This window comes from Rattus rattus, chromosome 8, assembly GCF_011064425.1.
Source record: "Rattus rattus isolate New Zealand chromosome 8, Rrattus_CSIRO_v1, whole genome shotgun sequence".
NCBI lineage: Eukaryota > Metazoa > Chordata > Mammalia > Rodentia > Muridae > Rattus > Rattus rattus.
In genome coordinates this window covers 50,973,955-50,992,366 of record NC_046161.1, presented here as the reverse complement: position 1 = coordinate 50,992,366, position 18,412 = coordinate 50,973,955, and the positions used below count along the sequence as shown (strand labels likewise).

Genomic DNA, 18,412 nt, shown 5'->3' with positions numbered 1-18,412 from the left:
AGTAAATTCAATCCTTTCTCTAGAAATACAGTCTCAGCTTTATAAGGAGCTGGAACGGCAAACTGAGTTTAAAGTCCTGAGGTACCAAAAATGGTAGCAAATTTTAGCTATCTACTCATGGGTGCACAGCTTAGCTCTGTTAAGGCACAGTAGCTGAACACCAAGGGAACTCTAGGAAAGGTTGGCGCCCTACAGAATCTCAGTCCCTGAGCACTCTGCCCCTCCCCCACCGGCCGCTGGCGGGGAAGCATGGGCACAGCACCAGCCGCACCCCACCGCAGACACTCCAGAGAGGACGCTGAGTTTCTCGTCCCAATAATTACAACTAAGAGGAGCAGCTGACCACGCTTCTACTCTCCATAGCTTTAAAGGCGCCATTCACGATGCGTGAAGCAAAGTAGAGACTACAGCTCCGGGCCACGATGCCCCAAGCAGAATGGATGGAGAAGACACAGCAGAAAGTCGGGACACCTCCACCGCTCCCAGTCTACAAGGGGCCCTCCCACCTACAGGGACGCAGGGCGGGGCAGACACGGAACCCTGACCCCTGCCAGACGCTACAGCGGGCTTTCCCCAGCTATGCTTCACTGCTAAGGAGGCGGAAATCCCGGCGGGGGCGGGGCGGGAGGGGCGTGGCATCACAGCCCCGGACGCGCCTTCCGGCCAACCGGATCCCGTTAAGGCGAGGGGAACACAGGCTTCACGCCCCCTCGCCGCCGCGCCCTAAAAGCTACACGCCGGGACCCTCTTCTCGTCCCGCACACCCCGCGGACCCAAAGCAGTACAACCCGTGTCCCCGCCCACAAGGGGGGAAGGGGCGGGGCCACGGCCGCGGGCCTTTAGACCGAGCCCGCCCCGCCCCTTTCTCCACCACCGCACGCGCGCCGGCCCCGCCTCTGATCGGCGGGACTAGGGCCCGCCCCTCCGTGCGCACCGGGACTACGCTCTCCTCCCCCTCCCGCACTGAGTGCGGCTCCGCTCCGCCCCCCACAGCCACGCACGGGAAGCCGAGGTCAGCCCCCCCGAAAAACACACGCCCTCCAGTCCCGGGTTACCCGCCACCCAGCTGCTGGGCAGACCGCGACGCGGCGTGCTCTCACCGCAAAAGCTCCAGCCACTCAGCCTGCGCGTCGCTCCCGGCGTGAGCCTCGCACCCAGCACGGAGGCCCCGGAACGGCGCGGGCACAGGCCCGCAAGAGCGGACTGGCAACCTCCTTTGCGCCTACGAAGCGGTCACAGGCCTGGGTGTCCAGACTGGGAAGGAGGGAGGGAGGGAGGGAAACTCTAAGGGGGGAAGGGGAGGGGGGAAGATGGAGAAACCGTCTCTGCCGCCTCTACCGCCGCGGCCGCTTCTCTGTTACCCGGGAAATCCCGCCCACTCTCCCGGCCCGCCCCGCCGAGGGAAGGCTTAACCTCGCTCCGCCACGGGATATATTACCCATCCGTCAATGGTTTAGCCAATCACCGTGCCGCAAAGGCCTATTCCCGCCCTCTTCCCTCGCTGGGAGGGGAGAGCAAGCCGCTCACCTTCTCCACGCCCCTATTGGCGGGGAGAGTCCCTAACTCAACCCCGCCTATTGGAGACTGATTGCCGAATCCCTCCTCCAGGCTCCAATACTATTGGAGGAAGAAGGGTACCTCGTCACATCTCATTGGAGAGTCTCACATATCCCTCCCCATACCGCCCCAGCCACAGGCCTAACAAATCGGCTCCCGCCTCCGCCGGTTCCCGCATTGGAAGACTACCTTTGCTTCTCTCATAGCCCCAGGAAGGTAAGTAACCAATGTGGGGTAAAAATGTCCTTAAGTGAGGCCGACTCCACCCACTACACTGCTGGGCCAGGCTCCGCCCCCAAAGATCTGATTGGACTATCTTGGCGCCGGTAGGAGCCGCCATTGGACACGGCGCCGGTCCAGGAAGGAGACCATTCCGCCCTGCGCGAGGATGCTGAACCTTAGCAGTCCTTTTGTGGAATGTTTACACTGGAGACTGAAGCTCAGCGTTCTAAGGCCGGGACCGGAGATGGCGCGCAGCGCAGCGGTCGAAACCCGAGGCTTTGAGATTTGAAAAGGAAAAGGCAGTAGTATTACCACCATTGGAGGATTAACCAAAACAATGACAGAAAGCCTCGTCCTTCCTACCCACTTATTTTTACACTTTCACGGTCTTCTAAACACAGCCATCTGGAGCACTCAGCAGCTACTTTCAGCAAGCCGACTCCAAAATTAAGGTCTGGAGCTCTAATCTGATACAAAAACCCAGATATTACTAGCCAGTCGCCAGAGCCGGCTGCATACTGTGACACTGGGACAACCAGAATCCGCAGCCCTCAGGGGGCGGAGATAACCCAGCGGAGGCCTTTAAATGTCACCGCCTGGGCAAGCCTCCGGAAGGCGGAGCATGAGAGAAAAAAATGTATTCCCGGTCGGCCGGGTAGATCCAGGGACATTTTAAACTGGAGGAAGGGATGCAGAAAAGCTCACACAGACCACTGTATAAATAAACCTTGAGTGTGCATTCACATTCAGATAACGAGTAAAAATTCCAGATTGTGTGAAGGATATGGTCTTAAAAACGACTGTTCAAAGGGAAGAGCCTGTAATCGCAACTATCCTCGATAGGGCAGGAATAGTGTCTCCTAGGCCAGCCCCTCCAAAAAAAAAAAAAAAAAAATGTGAGGGGTATCCATGGCCTTCTTGGCAGAATGAGTTAATGGCGGTCTCTAAGCCTTCTTGGTAGGTAACAATGCCTGAACATAAAAAGTGCTTTGAGATACCTAATTCCTTTCATTTATTCACTAATAAGGCGTAGGACCGATGCCGACCTTGCTTTGGGGAGCCTTTTGCTGTGCCGTGAGAGGTTAGGCGGGGTTAGTCTTCCCGCGCTCTAGAGCAAAGGGAAAAAAATCCTCCCTAGAGTCGAATGTCCCCAAGAGATACGACACCGGGAACCGTTTCGTAAATCCAGTGCTGCTCTCCTGTAATCCTACGGAGACAGCCATAAACAAGTGTTGGCAACAGGTGGGTCTCACTCCTAGGATGGCTTCACGCCGTGAGGCCATAGTAAAGAGTTGTGAACTCCAAGAGTGGCCGACAGGTGGGAGCAGCCACACCGGTCAGCCACACCGGTAACAAGCCAAGCCCTGTTCCAGGACAGGGCTTTAAAAATAAGAAAAAAAAAACAAACAAAAAAACAGTCAAATCGTCCCAGGCTGAAGTAGCACTCCAAAACTGACAGATGCCTATCCTTAACTGAGCTGCCTTATCCACCAGACGGGGTACCTACCATATAATGTACAGCACTCCCACCATGGTATCAACGAATACCCCCGAATCCTTGCTAGAAACAGGCCTCCCGGGCTTCCCTTGACTGCAGAGACCGAGGTTTCGTAGATCTTGCCTAAGGTTCCATCTCTAGGTTGTCATAATCTTAGATTCCGCCGACTAAGGATCACGATTGCCTTGCACAAGGAATTAAGGATGCGGCCAACATCCAAGCTTTCTCAAACTTAAATTTAAGGAAGTCAAGGGGCATAGAGAAAGGCAGCAAAAGTTGACCGGGAGGAGGTTAGAACTCATTCCTTCCCCTCCGTGCAGCAGCCCGGGAGCTACACTTTCTGGAGCAACAGCGCAATTGTGGAGCTTCACCTCGAGGGCTAGCAGATCTTTAGACTCGGAAGAATCTTTGTGTGCCTCCAAGGCTTTCCCCGCCCCCTAAATAAGGGCGCGGAGCCTGAGACTTCCGGGCGGGAGGGAAGTTGATGGGAGCTAGAAGGGCCTCAACCATGTGCCGAGCGCGCTCATGAGAAAGGGGGGGAGGGAGCCGGAGAACGTCCCCTCCTAGCTTGTCCCAGAAGGGGAAGGCCTATCCAATTGGCCAATCAAAAGCAGGGGCGGGGGCTTGTACCTCAAGTAAGCCCCAGGAATCCTCCCTCCGCCCTTCGAAGAAAAAAATTTTTTAGCAACTTAAACTCCAGTCCAACCTCCGGATAGGCGGAGCTCTAAAGAATATCATCCAATGCATACACAAGAAGGGAAAGAGGGACTCGAATTTAACCAGTGAAAGACAAGAGAAGGCGGAGCCTCTGGAGAGCCCGAAGTGGGTGGAAGAGGAAATGTCCCCGCCCCTCTCGGGTCCCCTCCAGGCCGGTTGCACAAGCTCCCTGCAGGAGATAGTAAACAGTCTTGGCCAGGGTACGGAGGCAGAGATGGCCGCGCACTTGGAGAACTGGCCCTGAGCCTCCCCTCCCCGCCAGCACCGCCACTGCCCGCAATTTGCTTCGGCGCCCCGCCTCTCCGCCCGCAGCCGCCATCCGGCTGACAGGCGCGCCCCTCCCCGCCCGCTGATGCATTTCCTTTTCCCTATTCCAAGCGTGGAGTCTGTTTTCCCAGTTTCCGACCTTCACTGCCCCTTTCAGGCCACCCCCTCGTGAGCGCGCGCGCATACAAGGCTGCCCCCACCCCGTACGCGGCCCAGTGGCACGCAGCGGCACCTCGCGGAAGAGGGAGCCCCGGCTGCACACTACTCAGGGCGGGAGGGGAGGGAGGGGGAGCAGTCGCCGCCGCCGTGAGGTGGGCGGGGAAGGAGGCAGCTCCATGTTTGCGAGGGGATCAGCTGGGGCCGCGAATTGAATCTGCCGAGTTCCTAGAGCTTTTCCTACACTCAGCAAGCTCTCCACGCCAGATCGCAGCCTAGCCCACACTGGCGCCGAATACTTGCTAAATTGCCGTGGTTCAGGAGTTCGTACACACCGGCGGCTCCCATGCTAGTGGCTGGAACCTCTCCCGCTCCTGGTCTCCTCCGGCAAATACAGCATTGCCCCCGCCCCCAGAGTCCTTAACAACCGCGAGCCCACGGTGCCCGCGCCTCCCCAGAGCGCGCCCACGACCCTCCAAGTTTGCCGGCAGAAACAAACGCTCAGGGCGGCTGCTGCACTCGCCTAGCGTGATTAGCGGAGAAAGACCGCGGGGCCCGGCTTGCTCCTAAACTCCAGCGGTCGACCAACTCCGGACACCTTGAGCTCGGTGGGTTCGACTAACCAGGCTGCGGCCGCCGCCCCCTGCCGAGGCCGCTCGCCGCGATCAGGGCCCTTTTCCCTCTTTTTCTTCTTTATAATATTTTAAAAAATATTTTTAAAGCATTACAAGAGCAGTTGGTTTTCTGTCGGCCCATTCCCCAGTGAGCTGCCGGGACCTGCCGAAACCGACTGCTTAGTAAAATAAATTGGGCGGCGCAGCCGGCGCAAGGGCGACCCAGGCCAGGCCAGCCCCCTCCCCACCGCTCCAGCCGGGCTTGGAAACACACTACGAGCGGGCGGCGCCAAGCGCTCTCCTTCCTGGCCTGCCCCTAGCCTACCTCGGCCACAGGACTCTGAGCTTCCCCGTAGCTCTGTCTTGGGGACCGCGGCACCCACACAGATTTAAGTCAGCCAAAGCAAGCAGCCAAAGAACTAGCCCCCCAAAATACCGAAATTGGGGAGACCAAATTAAAAGCAGCTGTTTAACATACCTCCGGAACCAGGCGAGGAGTCCTGAATGGGAGGGAACGCCCCCCACTAGCCATTGGCTTTCCTGCGTATACGTCAGTCCCACTGGTTCCGCCTCCTCTTTCTCTCCCCGCCCCTTCCCCTTCATTGATCGCCCCTTGCCTACACAAAAATAAAAATAAATAATTAAACTATCCACGAGTAAGAGTCGCATCCAAAGCAGAGGCTCTTACTTTTCCCACACCGCCACTTAAGAGTTTTTCGAGGACTTCAGACTAGGCCTTTTGGGATTCGGAGTTCCTCAGGGTGGAAGCTAAAGGAGGTGCATCTTAACTACCTGGCCCCAGTTTCCTTCACGCACACAACCTATTTGGAGCTGGGTCAGGATAAACCTGTAACAATCTGTGGCCCTACCACTTGGACACATCAGATTTCGGAAGCTAAGCAGGGTCCGCCCTGGTTAGCACTTGGTTGGATTAGAGGTAAGTAGCGATTGGCTGCAACGTCTAGACTTTCCTGGCTGTTTGGCTTGAACGTGTGTCCAGTCTACATTGTTAGGTGCCTTTCAGCTATGAAATCCCAAAGCCTGGAAAACTGGCACTTGTCTGAGCCGCTGTCGGGTGTAAACCAGATATTTCACTCTGTCTACTATCTAGTGCAATTTTAAACTGGCTGGAATATTCTCGCTACCCTCCAAATTCAGAGAGTTGCTGCAGGAAGTAAGGAAAAGCCTTCTCCCTCCCCTGGTGCGCTTTCGTGCTCTCTCTCTCTCTCTCTCTCTCTCTCTCTCTCTCTCTCTCTCTCTCTCTCTCTCTCTGTGTGTGTGTGTGTGTGTGTGTGTGTGTGTACGTAGATCCACAGTCATTCCAATGTAGGTAACTCCATTAAGCTAGCAGCTGAATTTTACAAGAAGTCTGAACAAAGGGTGCCAACAAGCAACATGGGAGGCATAGAGGCTGTTGTACTGGTGAATTTACAGGCAACAAAGGTGCACTTGGGTTGGGGGATAGATTGGGAAAAGCAATGATAAATCTTCCCCCTCTTGGTCACCTAACCCAGAAGTCTTATAATAGCCCACAGATGAAGCTCTTACCCACTTCATTTGCTATTTATCAATAACATACTTGTTCAAAAGAGCTGAGCAGAGAGCACACAGTGTGAACAAGAAACTGTTTTTGTTGTTGTTGTGTCCGTTTGCTTTGTTTTGTTTTGGAGACAGGATGTCATGTAGCCCAGACTGATCTCAAACTCATAGCAAAGGACATTTTCTCCTGCTTCAACCCCTACCCTACCCCCGCCCCCAAGTACTTGGATTATAGCGGTGCACAACCACATCAGTTTTATGTGGTTCTGGAAATCCAACCCAGTACTTCATACATGCTAGGCAAGCACTCCACTCTTCCAATTGAGTTACAGCCCAACCCCCCAGAACCACGTGTGTTGGAGGTCATTGAAGAAAGGTTTGGGTATCAGGTAGGATATGAACAGGAAAGGATCCTCTGCCAGCTGGAAGACTGTTCCAACCCCCCAGTTATTTATTAGAACTTTACGTCGCTTGATATGGTGATACATGCCTGTCATCTCATCAGTCGGGAGGCAAAGGGAATAAGACCTTGTGAGTCTGAAGCCAGCCTAGGCTACATAGTGGATCTCATCTCCTTTAAAGAGAATTATATGTGAGAAAATACCAAGGAAGAGGAGGTAGCTGGCTCCGTGTAGGTAATAAAAGAGGCAGCCAGTGGCCTTCTGTGGTTTACTAGAGGAAAGAGGGTTGGTACAGCCAGTGTTGTGCTCAGGTAAATCTCTTCCTAGTTAGGGCTTCCGTTCCCAGAAGAGGGAGAGCATGGGTATACACAAAGGGTCCTTAAAGATAATGTAAGGATCCTTCCCTGACTGGAGGCCCCGTGGGAGGCTGCCACTGAGGAGACAGGGCCGGCAGTAAGTATGGGGTTAGGAAGGACAGTGGTCATTCCAGCTGGTACACAGGAACTAGAATGTCAGTAGCTGGAACTATGTAGTGGGAAAGGCTAGGAGACGAGGACAGTGGGTTCAGTATGAGGCCTGACAGCACCGTGAAGGTCAGTGCTCATCCTCCCTAGGATGAGGACCAACGTTGAGCTGAAGGCATAAACAGTTGAACACAGCAGTGCTACAGAGAGAACGCTGGTCAGAAGTGCTGAGGCCCAGTTATGGTGGCTCCTATCTAGCCCATCCTCATCTGTGGCTCAGCCTCCTCTAAGGATAATAATTCTTCCCCTGTTATAATTCAATACAATTATTACCTTGTACAGTTTCTGAATCTCAGTGGAGGCCAGCAGCCTAGGCATTTGACTATTACCTGAACAGCAAGTGGCATGCTGTAGAGAGTTACTTACTTTGTGTGCGCATACATGTGTGTGAACGCACACACATGCATGTGTACCAATGTATGCGCCCATGGAGTATTATGTGCACCAATGCGTTATTTGAGGGATGTCAAGTGTTCTGCCACCAACTCCTACCTTATTCCCTTGAGACAAGGTCTTTCCTGAATCTGGAGCTAGGCTGTTGGTCAGCAAGTTCCAGTAATCCTCCTGCCTCCCCATCTGCTACTCCCCAGCTCTTGGGTTACAGGTATGTATGTAAAAAACCATACTGGGCTTTTTACATGGAAGCTGGAAAGCTTAATTTGGGTCCTCATGCTTGAGCAACAAGAGCTCTTATCCGCTCAGCTATGTCTCCACTCTCATTATGGAGAAAAATACGGCTGACACTTACGCCCTTCTGAACACTCTTTAGATTGAGATCTTAAGGACAACCACTATACTAATTCAACTTTGGGGTCTCAGTATTCGTGCAGTCAAGGGGCACTGGGGGAACCCAGTAACTGTTTCTCAGTGTTATGTGGACACTGAATATTTCTCACTTGCCAACTAGTGAAGGTACAATTGAGTGGATCTGGAGGAGTGTCCTCCTTGGAAAAACCACATGTCTGTGTGTGAACTACCCTGCAAGTCTTAAGGCAATGGAGGGGCTTACCTATATGAAGTAGCCAAGCTAACTTTATCTAAGTCCAAATCCTGAAATTGTTCCTTCTCCCATATGCTGTTTCTGCATACACTCAGGCTATGATCCAAGTCGAAGCCTTTGGAGAAAATACCCTGCCTTCCCTTCTGAAGCACAAACCATACCTACCTAATTCTGACAGCAGTTTGTGATCAGATCTAGAAAAAGTGTACTCAAAGAAACAAGATTAGTCTACCAGCCACACACAGACACTGGTCTTTAACTCACAGTAGACTTGAAACTGTCACCCCAGAACCTTCCGTCTATTTCATGAACATAAGATATGCACACTCTCATCCACAAAAAGGAACTCACTCACAGATGAGAGTGTCTCTGGCCCATCTTCTCTTCCCCATGGCTGGAGGTAAAAGCCTCTAAGTCCAACTCAGGTCTTCATTTTGTGTGGCAAAAACTTTACTGAGCTATCTCTCAACACCTTCCCTACCAACACACCTTTTTTAAAGACAGGGTTTCACATACACCGGGCTGACCTGGAGTTCATGACCTTGCCCAGGCCTCCTGAGTCCCCAATAGTACTAATGCAAATGTGAACACTGTGCTTAGTTAGCTCTTGTTAACTTTTACAAAAATTTGAAGCAGGATCTTGCTGGTTACCTCATGGACTTTGAGCCCCCTCTGCTTGTGATCTTCCTGCCTTAAGATTCAGTTAGGAATTTTACTCAGTGACTGCTGACAGAGCAGATCACCACCTCCAGCTCAGCACTCTCCAGGAGATTGAGCTCTCCACCCTGACTCCTAGGCTTCGAGGGTTTTGGACAAGCTCTCTCAAAACCCCAGACTGGCCTAGAACTAGACAAAGACGACCTTGAACTTTTGATCCTTCTGCCTATTCCCTAGATTCAAGCTAGTAGGAAGGCAACCCTCAGAACTATTGATCGGAATGTTTGACCACTTCCTAGCTAGACTATTTAAGCAAATTGTTTTTCTGTTGATTAGTAAGATTCTGTACTACATTGGACTTCCGGAAATTTTAAAATAAGTATGCCTAGCATACAGTTAGGAATCCTTCACTTTTTTGTCCTTTCTCAAAGCTACTAAACTCGTCTCCTGGCCATTTAAATGCAAAGTCCCTGATGTTGCAGACCTCAAAGAAGAAATTCTAATCTCTAGCTAACTACCTGTTCTCAATGAGATAAACTGCATTATTTCCTATTGGAAAGTTGGAACTTTTTTTAGTGGGTTTGAAGAATGAGGTTACAGTACCTGGAAAATGTCTTCTCACTGAGCACTAGTTGACCCCTCAGGGCCACTACTATTCTAAATCAGGAAAACAGATGTAAAAATAGTATATTCCCCTGGTTTATCTGGCATTGTTTTACAGATCAGTGGTAATTTTAATAACAGATTCTCCTATTCAAATAAAATCTGAATGAGAAGCCTACTATGGGGGGTGTAGTTTGGGTTGAGTGGAGGCAGCCTGAGCCCTGTCCACGGTCCTCCCACTCAAGCCTCCTCTCAGAAGCCCCTGTAGGGTATGTGCTTAAGTCAGGAAAGCCATGAAGAAACTCTACAAGATGAAATTGTTGACCTTTGCTCTGCTCTGCGTCTGGCTGGACTTAAAGGTTTTAAAACAAAACTCTGCAGTAGCTTAGAAAACCACTAGACTTCAATATGGTATACAAGTATAGGGAAGTCAGTCTAAAGTGAAGGGGTCTTTAGTGACTCTAGTCATCAAGTCTGGGTAGCCATCAGAACATATTAACTACTTTAAATGGTTAAGAAGTTACCATAGCTCCCACCCTGTACCTATCTTCCCTAGTGAGATTCTTCTGGAGTTAGGTAGGACCTCCAAAGCCTTAGCCTAATGACAAGTCTATCTGAACTAGGAGGAAGGCACTATGACAGCTATGGCTAAAAGTACTGGGAGATTAAACAACATCCCAAGTGCGAGACTCCTTTCTGTAGAGAAGACCTCAGACTCCTCTGCTTAGGTAAGCACAGTGCAAAATCCTGTTTGAGGGCTAAGCCTGACCTCCGGGCTGGTGGACCTTCTACTCCTACCTAATTGTGGCCAGTGGACTGATACCCAGGTCCAAGACATAAGGCATAAATTAGGAGTCTTGGGATGCTTGCTAAATTAATTTTTTTAGTTCTCAAACATGTGTTGGGCCATTGAGAGCAATAGAGAAGACAAAGACTGGATGGAGGGTACCTCTGAGGTACTGTCTTTCGTTTTCCTCTACTTCCTCTTTTGTTTCATTTGGGTTTTTGAGACAGGGTCTCTCTGTGTAACCCTACCTGTCCTGGAACTTGCTAGGTAAACCAAACCAACTTTGAACTCATAGAGTTGCATGTGCCTCTGCTTCCTGGTGTTAGGATTAAGGATCTATACTACCACACCTAGTTTCCATCCAACTTGGGGGCCAAGTAGAAAAGACTTGAGGAAATGTTAAGGAAATAGCAACAGTCTGGGAAAAAAAAAAAAAAAAGAGCCTTTGAAAATGGGAAATTGGGGAGCTAACGCAGGAGCTAATCCAGCCTAAGGAAGGGGCCTGAGAATTCCAACAAGCTAGATTTAGGGTCAGTGGACCCACAATATATGCTTGTTTAATGAAGGAGGCTAGGACTTGGTTGAGTTGGATAGGTTAAAACCTCACAACCACTAAAGACCTCAGTCATTCTAGCAAAATCTTTGCGTCTACACCACCTTAGCCTCGCAGCTCACCTCCCTCAGGTCACACTAATAATCAAGTCCGCTGCCCAGAGACTCATCCTTTTATGAGCAAGGGCCAGTTCTCCCTGGGATCCTGACACCACATAGTCCACCTGTTACAAACACCTCAGCCTCCTCCATCCCCACAATCTTATACTTGCCATTGACTAATACATTATAGCAGATACTGGCAATGGCAGGTCTCCTAGACTGAAGATGCCAGGGGATCTGTTCACAGATGTTCTAGCTGCAGGAAAGAACAGAGAACAAAAAAACTATCCTTTGTTCCTGAAGAATTAGAAACTATAGGAGTGTGTGTGTGTGTGTGTGTGTGTATTGTGTGGTGTGTGTGTGTGTGTGTGTGTGTGTGTGTGTGTGTGTGTGTAGGGGGGAGAGTCCAATCTGAAGCAGAAGTTTCGTTGTACCACAATATTCTTCATTCACTAAGTACTTTTTCCTTAGTTTTATTCGCTCTCATGTGATAACCCTCACATCTTGAACGTTCTGAGCTTCTCCTCCTTTGACCCCTTTCATGCCTATTACCAAGCCAGGTGTGTTACACACTCCTTGAATCTTTTGGGAGGCAGGCAACGACGGATTTGAGTTCCATGGTCTACATAAGAAACCCTGTCTCAAACAACCAACCTCAAATTCAAAAGCCCTACCACAGGTAGGCCCACACTGGCAAAAGCTACAACAGCCAGGTATGGTGACAAGTCTCTGTTGTAGTCCCAGCTACATAGGAAGTTCAGACAATGGGATCACTTGAGCCCAGAAATTTGAGACCAATATAGGTAACTTGGTGAGACTCAGTCTAAAAAGAACAGGCACAATTGTACACATCTGTGATCTCAGCACTCAGAAGGCTGAGCCAGGAAGACTTTCATAATTTCTTAGGAAATGAAATAAAAAATAAATAAGTAAGGGCAGGGGAGATGGCTCAATGGGTGAAGACACTAGCCTAGCAAATCTGACCACCTCAGTTTGATCCCTGGAACCTAAGGAAAATGCAGCCTGCATCTGTAACCCTAGCACTCCTATGGGAGATACGAGAGGTAGAGAAAGGAGACAGCCTAGAAGTCAACCAGTCAAGTGGCTTAGAAAATGCAGCATGGCAGACATTTCCACAACATGGTGAAAGGCAAGAATGGACTCTCAAAAGTTATCCTCTGATCAGCACATGTACCACGGCAGACAAGTACTAAATAACTTTTGAAAAATTAAAGAATTTAGCCGGGCAGTGGTAGTACATGCCTTTAATTCCAGCTTTTAATTCACTTATGAGGCAGAGGCAAGCAGATTTCTATGAATTCAAAGCTAGCCTGGTACACAGATCAAGTTCCAAGACTGCTAGGCCTTTGTAGAGAAACGCTGTAGAAAAACCAAAGAATAAATAATAAAAAACTTAAAAGCCACCAAAATTTAAAAAAAAATTAAACTGGGGTTGGGGATTTAGCTCAGTGGTAGAGCGCTTGCCTAGGAAGCGCAAGGCCCTGGGTTCGGTCCCCAGCTCCGAAAAAAAGAGCCAAAAAATAAATAAATAAATAAATAAATAAACTAATAAAGATAGCACTACATAATAACAGTTGGGGAGAAACTATGGAATCCTTTTTTTCTCAGGGTTTTATTGAATGTTCAGGAAATATCTTTGGCTGTGCCCAGAACTGAAGATATGAGTTAAATAACCATTTGAATGCCTGGGTCATCCTGTATTCACTCAACCACAAGTGGGTTGGCCCAGGAATTTGTACTGAGGAACTGGTGCACAACTTTGAATTGAGCAATTTACAGGGCAAAGGTACAGCATGTTTGGACAAGTAACAGTCCTGAATTACCTCTTCCAGGCTCTTTAAAATTGTTAATGCTGTTTCCTGTGTATTTCACCAACCGTAAGTATTTCTGGAATCTAATTTCAAATTTCATCTCTCTGACTTCAAATTTCAGAGATTCTGTCTTAATTTTTCTTTCTTCTTCAGACAGTGTCTCATATAGCCCAGGCTGGGCTCCTACTACTGGAATAGCCTAATTGGCCTTGAACTCCTGATCTTCCTGTCCCTTCCTTTCCAATACTGAGATCACAGTCATATTCCACCGCGTCCGACAGATTAGTCTTTGTGTAAGGTAAGAACATAAAGAAAAAATGTTTTGGCAGACGAGGAAACAGGTCCACAGCCATAGCAAGTTAAGTATCTGGTATTTCAAATGTTTTCTTCTATCAGTACCTAGTTTCAAGTAGGTGTTGAGAGTGAATGAGCTTATATTTATAGAGTTTTCTGAACAGGACCTAGAATGTGAATTTCCATTCAATGTTTGCTATTACTGTTATTTACAACACCCTAATATTTGCATATTGCAGGCAAAGCCAGCTCATCACTGGCTAACAGGTAGAATGTGAAGAGTATTCCTATGGGGCCAGTGTTGGTTGCTGTCTGAGAGAAACAGCAGGGCAGTATTTATGGGGTTTCTCTGGAAGCATGAACCCTCTGAAACAATGCAAACCTGAGGATAGAGCATGAGATCCCCATCTAGGAGAGTGTCACCAATCCTGTGGTCTCTCTAGTCTACTACAAGGAACAAGGGCTCCTTGTCAGTGGAACACAGCTCAATGTTAGTTTACCTAAGCTGGGAGAAGCAGCCCCTGGGAGACTGAGATAGAATTGCTACAAGTTCAAGGGCAGCTTAGGCTACATGGTAAGGTCCTGTCTCAAACAAACAAACAAACAAACAAACAAACAAACAAAACTTACACAAACAAAAGAAAATCATGAACCATCCTAGAATTTCAAAACTAATTATACTCTAAAAAGAGAACAGCAGCAACAAGAAGAGTCCTAAGAGTTTCCAAAGCTAAGCTGTAGTCCGTTTCTGATGCTACCAAGTCTGCAGACTTGCTAAGCAGATCAACTTGGGTTACAGTTTTAGAGCAAATCACTGGTGAGGCCCCAGCCTCACCTTTCTCATTTATACATAATTAGGTGAAAGATGCCCAGTATGGGGGCACATGTTTGTAATTCCAGCACTGGAGAAATGGGAGACAGATGTAGAAAGGGCAGAGGATTTCATTAGAACTGTGCAGTTTCCATGAAGTGACATAAGAGACAAAGCACTTAGCACTCAGCTCCTTACAGCAAACACAGCCTGCACAAACAGGTGCCACTCAGAACTGAGTTTCAGATACTGAAGTTCTGGGTCTCCTCCACCCCATGCCTCCCCATCTTTCCAGAACCAACTCCTGGACTCCCTCCTCACCTTCCCAACCGCAGACTGTTAAATTGATGAAACTAAAAGGGTTTAATCATGTTGGTATATTTATAGGTAAATACAAAACTGTACCACTATAAGATATTGAATATGAACATTACAATTATTTACTGAATCTGACTCAGTCCATTGATGTTAAATACAAAATGAAATGATTGTAAAAAATAAGAATATACACATTCAAAGATCTTATTACAGTATAAAATTATTGAGCTCTGACCAGCTGCCAACCTCATCTTCTGGAGTAAGGGAAGATTTAGGGGTTCTATAAGGTTTTGTGGGAACACAGTGTTGGGAACTCTTGATTCCATTCCTGGCGAATCAGACTGGGAAAAGGCAGGAACAAGTTGTATGGGCAGGGGACCAGGGATTACAAGGAACAGCCTCATCCAGCCTAAGGAATATGCTTTATAATGACACAGACCATCCAGTTTGAGGTCTAGGATCTGGCAGGCTAGCAGGCAGGGAGAGCTGGGCATCTCAGTAGACAAGGAAGAGTTGCATAAAGAAAGGTATCTTCCAACACAAGAAAGAGAGGCCCGGGTTTGTCCTCCCAAGAAGGGAATTTCATGGCAGGTTCCTCTTGTTCACTCTGGGCTCTCCTTTATTCCTCTTAAAACTTCGTACCGATTACTGTGGGCTCTGGCAGCTCTGTAAATTCATTTCTAGCCTTGGTCCCCCATTGCTGGGGTCTTAAGACAGAGTCTGGAATCACAGTGGAGGTCTGTTCCCCAAATCAGCAAAGAAAACAGAGGATTTGTTAGATGAAGGACACCCATGCTAAAATGAACCAGTGTTACCGTAAGTCAGTATGTTTGGCTCCAACAGGCATAGACTCCAGAGGGAAAGATATCATTAAGGAAGAGGGCCTGTGGCCCAGGAAAAAAAGTATGTGTTGTCTTCTGTCACTCTGCTGTCTGACAACATGAGAGCCATGATCCCCAACCCCAGCCAGTCCAGAATAATCAGCAGGGTCCAAGAAGCAAGGAATGCTGAACTGCAACATAAAGCCCCAGAAACTTCTACAAAGAGTATCTGTGTGTATATGTATTTATAGTATACGGTCATAATTATCACATACAGTATATATTATGTACACACATACATATGGTTCCATACACGTAAGTGCACATACGTACACACACACACACACACAGAATGACAGAAAAGACTGGAATACACGCCCTATGTATAAACGTGCTTGGCACTCGGGACATTCTCTAGAATATGTAACTTGGTCAAGCTTTCTGGGTAGGAAGGTGAATGCTCACCAAACCTCCCTGTCAAATCATAGCAAAGGGAAGGAGATGTCCAGAAGAATGGCATTGGGAGATGGGGGTTGGGGGAGGGGGTCCTTCCCCACTTACCTCAGGGACCCTGGCAAAAATCAATAGCCACAATTTGGTTTTGATAAGGCACACTTTGATAGCAGGTGCTAGGAATTAAGAACATATTGCTGCTGGCCCTTTCTAGTGGCAAGTTCACCACATTTATCTAGCCAAAGGGAAAGGCTGCCTTGCGTGCACATGTGCGCTGGGAGACACAAGAAAGAGGTTGATCCATGGCTTCAGCATAACTGATGGCAGCCTATAGGCTCAGCAGTGTCCAGGGTAGTTTAAGGAAGGCTGACCAGCAAGTGGAAACTTGTGAAACAGTTATTGACCATCCATGGCCAACAGGCTGTGACCAGAGGGGACCATGCCTTCCCTCTCTGCAAACTCCAGAATGGCCTTGTAGCAAAAGTAGTACTGCTCAGGGGTCTGGATACTGAAGGCCCTCTGGGTCCTCATTCGTGACACTGTCTGGAACACATTAAGGGTGCCAAGCTCCTCCAGCTGTGCCAGGCAGATGTCCAGTGAGCAGAAGGTACCTGAAGAAGGAAGGAAATAACGTGAGTGTACCTCTCCTGTCTCCTTCCTTTTACCAAATCACCATGCAAGACTGGGTACAGGAATTCAAGGGCACAGGGCCTAATGGCCAGAGGACTTAAGCCTAAAAGGATTTGGAAGGAGTATCACAGGGCATGCATGCTAAAGGCCAGAGAAATGAGGGTCTCCTGTCTCTCAGGACATACAAGAGGGTAATAAAGAATAAGTAGGAGGTAACACAGAGGAATAACGCACTGCTTCTTCAATACCAGACAGTGCAGCTGTACTTCTACACCCAGTTTCTAGAGCATCTAACACAACTCTCTAGAGAGCTAACACAAATACAGTTCTGACTATTCCCCCAAAGAGACCTCTGCACTAGTAAAGCCCACACAATGAAGGACACAGAAGCCAAGCAAGATAGCACAAACTTATACTCCCATCATTTGGGAGGCTAAAACAAGAGGATTGCTGGGAATTCCAGATCAGATTGGACTTCATAGTAAGACCTGGTCTCAAAAACACTCACAACAACAAAGGGGTGCGGGGTGGGGAGGACAAGACCAGCACAGGGTGAAGAAGCCTCTAAGAGAGGGCCAGCTAATCTCTCGGGGGACCATAATCATGGTGATGACAGAGTTCACAAAGTTCAAAGAAGACCATGATGAAAAACCCCAAGAACTTGGTTTATAAAGCATACATTTTGGCAAGCAGCATCTCCAGCATACGGAATACAAAAGGACCTTAAAAAAATGATTGTCATAGCAGTTTACCACCAAGGGAACGAATGAGTTCTTTCTCTAATCACAGACATGCCCTAAGCATTTAGTTCCTCCTCTCCACCCTCACTGCCTCTGGACACATCACCAGTCTAAGAGGCACAGTACCTGTCCTGCCAATGCCGGCACTGCAATGGACCACAATGGGTGGCTCAGGACACTGCCCTTTGGAGCGTGCTCCCAGGCTGCCTACAGCCATGCTCTGCTGGCTTCTGACCACTCTCAGGAAGTCAATGAGGGAAGCAGCTGAGGAAGGGACACCATAGTCTGGCCAGCTTAGGAACTGGAAGTGGGTCACCTGGCGTTTCTGCCGCTCCTTTTATGAAAAAGAAGAGAGAGTTAATGCCACCATTCCTGTCTACTCTGCCTACCCTTGGCTTGCCAAATTCTTAAGACCTTAGAGGATCCTGTCTGCCGCTGTCAACTTTCTTCACAATTGCTTTTCTACTTAAAACCCAAAGGAACAGCTACATGGTGGGGAAGGCAAATTGCTATATTATAGCATCCACATTTCTTGTTTATTATTGTCATTATTAAATTATTATTGTATTCTTGTTTTATTATTAAAAACAAGTCAAAAAATTAGCCAGAGAAGTGGTCCTTGGCAGGGAAGAACACAACAATTAGTCCAGTGCCAAACAGTCAGTTCTAGAACATAATACAAGCAATTAAATGGATACAACAGATTATATTTACAAATAAATATATACATGTGAAAATATATATATATATACATGTTATAACAATTAGGAGAAATAGAGATTATACAATTGAAAGAGCAATTTGGAGGGAAAAAAGGAAAGGGAAAAATGTTACAATTAAATGATAATATAAAAGAAAAAAATCTTCCTTAAAAAAATATATTGCGGGCTGGAGAGATGGCTCAGTGGTTAAGAGCACCGACTGTTCTTCCAGAGGTCCTGAGTTCAAATCCCAGCAACCACATGGAGGCTCACAAACATCTGTAATGAGATCTGATGCCCTCTTCTGGTGTGTCTGAAGACAGCTACAATATATATAATAAATAAATAAACCTTTAAATATATATATATATTGCCAGGCATGGTGGGGCACACCTCTACACCACAGAATTCAGGAAGCAGAAGCAGGCAGATGGATCTCTATGAGTTTGAGCTGAGCCTGGTCTATCTATATAGTGAGATCCAGGTCAGCCAAGGTTATATACTAAGAGACACTGTCTCAAAATAAGACAGTAACATATTTATTTCTTAGTGACTTATTTCGTTTGTGAGTGCCTATACATCTATGTTCATGAGTACACATGCATTTGTATACATA

The 18,412-nt window shown here is 48.1% G+C and overlaps 2 protein-coding genes across 7 annotated transcripts in view; both read right to left on the bottom strand.

Annotated features, from left to right (window-relative positions):
* Positions 1–5,547, bottom strand: part of Sin3a (SIN3 transcription regulator family member A) — a 54,625-nt gene extending 49,078 nt beyond the window's left edge. For 2 of the 4 annotated variants that reach the window (XM_032909904.1, XM_032909906.1), the window contains exon 1: positions 1,101–1,312. The gene's annotated coding sequence lies outside the window, so the exon portion shown is untranslated. Of the gene's footprint in view, positions 1–1,100; positions 1,313–3,286; positions 3,623–5,509 lie in introns of those variants that run through there. The other 2 variants (XM_032909907.1, XM_032909909.1) reach the window with 2 other exon arrangements.
* Positions 5,548–14,495: 8,948 nt separating this feature from the next.
* Ptpn9 (protein tyrosine phosphatase non-receptor type 9) overlaps positions 14,496–18,412 on the bottom strand; it is an 80,698-nt gene continuing 76,781 nt past the window's right edge. For all 3 annotated transcript variants that reach the window (XM_032909910.1, XM_032909911.1, XM_032909912.1), the window contains exons 12-13: positions 17,222–17,429; positions 14,496–16,336 (exon numbers count right to left, since the gene is read on the bottom strand). In XM_032909910.1, coding sequence (XP_032765801.1) covers positions 16,122–16,336; positions 17,222–17,429 — 423 coding nt within the window. In that variant the 3' untranslated portion in view covers positions 14,496–16,121. The remainder of the gene's footprint in view (positions 16,337–17,221; positions 17,430–18,412) is intronic.